General features: G+C 48.0%; 1 protein-coding gene across 1 annotated transcript; it reads left to right on the forward strand.

The window, feature by feature from the left end:
* The first annotated feature begins 800 nt into the window (after window positions 1–800).
* Zbtb8b (zinc finger and BTB domain containing 8B) lies at window positions 801–4,624 on the forward strand. The gene is made up of 3 exons (XM_057785224.1): window positions 801–1,764; window positions 3,417–3,595; window positions 4,013–4,624. Exons 1-3 carry the CDS (start codon window positions 801–803, stop codon window positions 4,325–4,327), a joined length of 1,458 nt encoding a protein of 485 aa, XP_057641207.1. The 3' UTR covers window positions 4,328–4,624.
* The last annotated feature ends 1,527 nt before the right edge of the window (window positions 4,625–6,151 follow it).

Below are 6,151 nucleotides of genomic sequence, written 5' to 3' on the forward strand. Positions count from 1 at the left end.
CATGTCCTGCTTCCCTGGCAGCTGGCTGGCGTCTCCTCTGATTCTGCCCTTCCTCCTGCCTAACCTTACCCTGTTCAGCTATTGGCCAGTCAGCTTGTTTGTTTGTTTATTTATTTATTTATTTTAAGATTTATTTATTTATTATGTATACAATGTTTTGCCTGCATGTGTCCCTGCAGGCCAGAAGTTGGCACCAGATCTTATTAGAGATGGTTGTAAGCTACCATGTGGTTGCTGGGAATTGAACTCAGGACCTCCAGCGGAACAATCAGTGCTCTCAACCGCTGAACCATCTCTCCAGCCCCATCAGCTTGTTTATTAAACCAATCATAGCAACATATATTCACACAGTGTACAGGAGGATTATTCCACAGCATTTCCCCATTTTCTCTAATTTAAAAAGAAGGTTTTAACTTTAGCATAGTAAAATTATATACAAAAAAAAAAAAAGGTTAAGCCGGGCGGTGGTGGCGCACGCCTTTAATCCCAGCACTCGGGAGGCAGAGGCAGGCGGATCTCTGTGAGTTCAAGACCAGCCTGGTCTACAGAGCTAGTTCCAGGACAGGCTCCAAAAACCACAGAGAAACCCTGTCTCATAAAACAAAACAAAACAAAACAAAACAAAACAAAACAAAACAAAAAGGTTAACAAGAAAGAATTACAGTTACAATATCCAGTCCACTTGTATTTGGGAAAATTAGAGAAAATACTCGATTTTATCTTGGTGAATCTAAAGTTTTATATCTAAAAATCTTGGCAGAGCTCCAGGCCCCTCCAGAGCGGCAGTGGCTGGTGGAGAAATGGAGGCACAGTCCTATTGCGCCAAGCTCTTGGGGGAGCTGAACGAGCAGCGGAAAAGGGACTTTTTCTGTGATTGCAGCATCATCGTGGAAGGGCGTATCTTCAAGGCCCACAGGAACATTTTGTTTGCTAACAGTGGCTACTTCCGGGCCCTGCTCCTTCACTACATTGAGGACAGTGGGCGGCACAGCACTGCCTCCTTGGACATTGTCACCTCCGACGCCTTCTCCACCATCTTAGATTTCCTCTACTCCGGGAAGTTGGACTTGTGTGGTGAGAATGTGATTGAAGTTATGTCAGCTGCCAGCTACCTGCAGATGAATGACGTGGTCAACTTCTGCAAGGTGTACATCAGGTCGTCCCTTGACATTTGCCGAAAGATGGAGAAAGAAGCCGCCGTGGCTGCAGCTGTGGCTGCAGCCGCGGCAGCAGCTGCTGCTGCAGCTCATCAGATAGACAGTGGAAGTCCAAGTTCAGGACTGGAGGGGACATCCTGTGGTACCAAGAGCTTTGTCTCATCCCCAGTAGGGGGAGAAGGGAGTGTGGAGTGTACAAGAGCATCCCCTTGTGATGATTGCCATCCCTTGGAACTGGTGGTCAAAGACAGCCAGAGCTCCGGCGCCTCTGACAGTGACCTTTCTATTGTGCCCAGGCGGGTTGAACCCAAGGTAGAGTTTGATGTGGCCAGAGTAGAGGTGGAGGGCAGCGAGCAGCTGCAGCAGTGTGCCGCCCCACTGGCCCATGCGGAGGACGGCCTGTCCGGTCACCAGGCCTTGGACTTGACTTACAGCAGCCACCATGTGAAGCAGTTCCTGGAAGTTCTCCTGCGCAGCGGTGCTGTCCAGAGCAAAGATGACTCGGATCATCAGTTTTCCCATAGTTGGGAGGGGAGACTGGAAGGTGCAGGAGCGGCCATGAGTTCCGTGATGGACGTTCAGAATGACTGGTATAGAGAGGACTCAGGTAAGTTCCTATCACAGACTCTGTCTCCCCACATTTGTCTGTGCCTTGTGTTCTCCCATCATCATGACAGTCAGCACCACCATCTCCCCACTGCTACCACCGCTGGCATTGCTGCCACCACCGCCAGTATCAATAGGTTCTAATCGAGTACTTGTTGTATGTAGACTCTGTGTACCATGTGTATGTGCATGCGTGTGGAGACCAGGGAGCAATATTAGATGTTGCACCTCCAGAGATGTCCACCTTGTTTTTGTTTTGATTTCGAGATAGGGTTTCTCTGTGTAGCCCTGACTGCCCTGGAACTCACTCTGTAGAGCAGGCTGGCCTTGAACTCACAGAGATCCAACTACGTCTGCTTCCCAAGTGCTGGGATTCTAGGTGTGAGCCACCACTACCCAACTTTGTTTTTTAAATGAAAATTTGTTTTATTTCATATGTGTGGAAGTTTTGCCTGAGTGAATATCTATACATCATATGCATGCAGAGGCCAGAAGAGGGCGGTGGAGCCCCTTGGACTGAAGTTACTGATGGCTGTGAGCTGCCACGGGTATGTTAGGAATTGAACCCATGTCTTCTGGAAGAACAACCAGTGCTCTAAGCTGTTTATCCATCTCTCTAGCCCCTATTTTGTTTTTAGAGACAGTATCTTTTGTTGACCTTCAGCCTGCTAATTTTGCTAAACTGACCGGCCTGTGACCCCAGTAATCCAGCTCTGTCCATATTCCCTGGTGCATATTGGCATATTGGCTTTGGAGCTAGTTCTGGAAAACCAATGCCAACAATAACTAAAGTGAAAGCATGCCTCTCCCCGAGATTTTGGTGAGGTTTTAGGTTTCTTTCAGGGTTATCACGGAATCCCAGGCTCATCGTGTTTAAAATATAAACTTCTAGGTACAGCCGCAAATTTGTTATGCCTTATGGCACATGTATTCCCAAGTACACTACTTGTCTTAGAGTTTCTGTTGCTCTGAAGAGATACCATGTGTTGTAATAAGAGCGGCAGGGCTGCATCCCCAGCACCCGGCCGCCCGCATGGCTTTACCAGAAATAATTACACGGAAACTGTATTCTTTTAAACACTGCTTGGCCCATTCAGCCTAGCTTTCCCTGCCTAGTTCTGTTCTGCCCTGCCATAGGTTCAAAGTGATTCTTTATTAATCAGTGGCAATCTCAGCATACAGAGGAGAATCCCACATAAGTAGACCAGACTAGCCTTGAACACACAGAGATTCACCTGCCTCTGCCTCCCAAGTGTTGGGATTGAAGGCATGTACCACCATTGCCCAGCATAAAAAATAAATCTTAAACAACAGCAAAAAACTTTTATGGTCTGGAGAGATGTTTTAGCCATTAAAGCCTAATACTCAAGACCAGAAACCAAGCTAGGCGTGTAGGGATGACATTTAGTGACAGACTCTTTGTGTAACACACTCATGGCCCTGACTTCAGTCTCTAGCACAGGGAAGGAAAAGTGGGGGGAGCCCACTTAGCAAACTTGACCCTTGACCTTTCAGGAGCCAGACAAAATTGGACAAGTACTGGCATCTTGCCCGCTTGTTGACTCTCCCTCTGTCTGGGAGGATGGGGTTTCCCAGTTCCACCCTGCAAGCTGGCTGTGGTTGATGCTGTTTACAGTGTATTGGATTCCTCAGGTGACGTGCTGGTGGTCCCCATCAAGCTCCACAAGTGTCCTTTCTGCCCTTACACTGCCAAACAGAAGGGCATCCTCAAGCGGCATATCCGATCGCACACTGGGGAGCGGCCTTACCCCTGCGAGACCTGTGGCAAGAGGTTCACACGGCAGGAGCACCTTCGGAGCCATGCCCTGAGCGTAAGTGTCGGTGACGTTACTGCAAGGGCTATGTCTGTTTTCTAATCTGAGGGTGAGCCTGCCTTTCACGTCTCTGTTCCCTGTAGGTTTTTAGAGAATTTGGTGGCGTTTTCTTTTACCAGATTAAAGCCGGGCTGGCGGTGCTTAGAAAGTTAACACTGGCATGGGAACATTCAGGTTTTCTCAAGGATGGCTGTCATGAGGCCAGAACTGGCAGGGCCAGCAGACTGTGGGCCTCTTCCCCCTGATATGGATGTAGAGTAAGCTGTATCCCCAATTTCCCACCAGACTCAGCATCCTGGGGTGGGAGAGCAAGGTACTTCCGTTTGCCCTGCCGGCACTCTTAACTGCTGAGTCATCTCTCCCGCGTCCAGACCCCTTTTCTGTTGCATTTACCGCCTCCGCTTCTGCTGCCAGGTCCACAGATCCAACCGTCCGATCATCTGCAAAGGCTGTCGAAGAACCTTTACCAGTCACCTGTCCCAGGGGCTGCGGCGCTTCGGGTTGTGTGACAGCTGCACGTGTGTCACAGACGCCCACGATGAAGATGACGACTTGATGCCCGTCAACCTTAGCCTGGGGGAGGCTTCTTCCGAAAGCCACGGGAAGAGTGACGCGGACGACTGGCCCATCTATGTGGAGTCCGGTGAGGAGAATGACCCAGCTGTGGACGAGTCCGAAGACAAGCTGCACGGTCGGCCCAACTTACCAGACCGAGAGACACTTACGTGAATCAGTTGTTGGGAAAGTTGTTAGGTGTTGATGCTTGTTCTACAGTAAAAGCGACCGTCTGTCTAATTTTGTGGAACTTAGGGGCTGTTTCCCCCTCCATCTTGTTAGACTGCATAGCCGAGTCTGGGTGTCTTGACTCAGAAGACTGATGGATGAGTTTTTTAGCATGGATTCTGCGGGTTCTGTGAGCCTCACCTTGGTTCCGAATGAATCAAGGTTGGTCCCGAGCCTTCCTAATTTCCTTTTTGAGAAGCCGAGTTTGGGTAGGAGGAAAATAAGAAAATCCTCCCTGCTTACCACTCTTTCAATCTTCTGCATTCTCTAATCGTTACCGTTTTCTGAAAAGGTGGCAAAATGTGCCGGCAGGGCACCAGTCTTTCCCTGCCGAGCTTTTCATAACAAGTTCTACAACTCTGGCTTTGATAAGAAGCAGGAAGGGCCGGCTCCATGGTCATAAAGGTCCTCCCTAAATTGCAGTCTGCACTCCTGAAGGTTGGGAACTGTGTGCAGACAAACTCTGCAAGTTTGTAGCAAGTTCATTAGGGCTCCCAGGCTTGCCCAGCTGGATGAAGTTAAATTAACAACCCTCCCCCCCCAAGATCCTGTGAGCCAGGCCGGTAGGCTATTTGACAATTCCATACACACAAGTACCCTATTCTGAGATCATAAAACAAGTTGTTCGGGCAAAATGCAAAATGGTCCCCTGCTTTCTGTAGTCATTTCCGAGCAGCGACTCAGTGCACCTGGAGATGGCTGCCCCACTAACATTATTTCACCTGGGTTATGCCCACATTTGAGCTGGGGAGAAGGGCAGGCTTGTCTAACGCTGTATTTCTAGGTCTTTCCGATTTTTTTTTCCTTTTAAAGATTTATTTATTTTATAAAGCAGTGTTCTGTCTGCATGCATGCCTGCAGGCCAGAAGAGGATCTCATTACAGATGGTTGTGAGCCACCATGTGGTTGCTGGGAATTGAACTCAGGACTTCTTAACCTCTGAGCCATCTCTCCAGCCCAGATCCTTTGACTTTTAGAAGATCTTCTAGAAGGAAGGAGCTGGCTAGAACAGGTTTTAAGGCTGGTCTGCTTTTCACCCATGCTGCAGCCAGGTCACTATTGCAAAGCAGGCATCTTTAAAGCATCAGCTGGCAGGAAGGGCCAACAAAGTGCTAGAAGACACTTTCATAGCCTTTTCTTATGTAAAGTATCCAAAGTGGATTTAAAAAATCCCCTTGTCTTCCTTTAATTTTAATACAGTTTCAAAAGGCAGTGGAATCTTCCGTCTTTCTGCCTCTTTAACAATAATCAGAAGAATTTATGAATGGACTTGTAGGTATTATCTGGTCATCGAAGGGTTAAAACGTTTGTTTGTTTTTCAAGACGGGTATCTCTGTGTAGCCTTGGCTGCCCTGAACTCACTGTGTAGACCAGGCACATCTCTATTATAAGTCCAAGGCCAGCCTGGTCTATACTGTTCCAGACCAGTCTGTGATACATAGAGATACTCTATCTCAAAAATAAATAAATAAGTAAATAAAGTTTTGAAATTTTATTAAAAGTATTGAAAGTTTTTTAAGCCAGTCTTCCACCACGTGTCATCTGAAGCATGACGAAAAGCGCTGGGGATGTGGATTCAGTCCTCAGCATTGCAAAACCAACTCACTGACTAGATCAAGAGTTACACTTCGAACATTATCAGGGTCCAGAAATATTTCTTGCCTGAGACAAAACTGTTATCTGCAGAGGGACATGTTGGCCCATACCTGTGAGCCTAGTCCTGAGGAGGCCGAAGCAGGAGGATTTGTAGGCCAGCCAGAGCCACATAGT

This window comes from Chionomys nivalis, chromosome 11, assembly GCF_950005125.1.
Source record: "Chionomys nivalis chromosome 11, mChiNiv1.1, whole genome shotgun sequence".
NCBI classification, from domain to species: Eukaryota; Metazoa; Chordata; class Mammalia; order Rodentia; family Cricetidae; genus Chionomys; species Chionomys nivalis.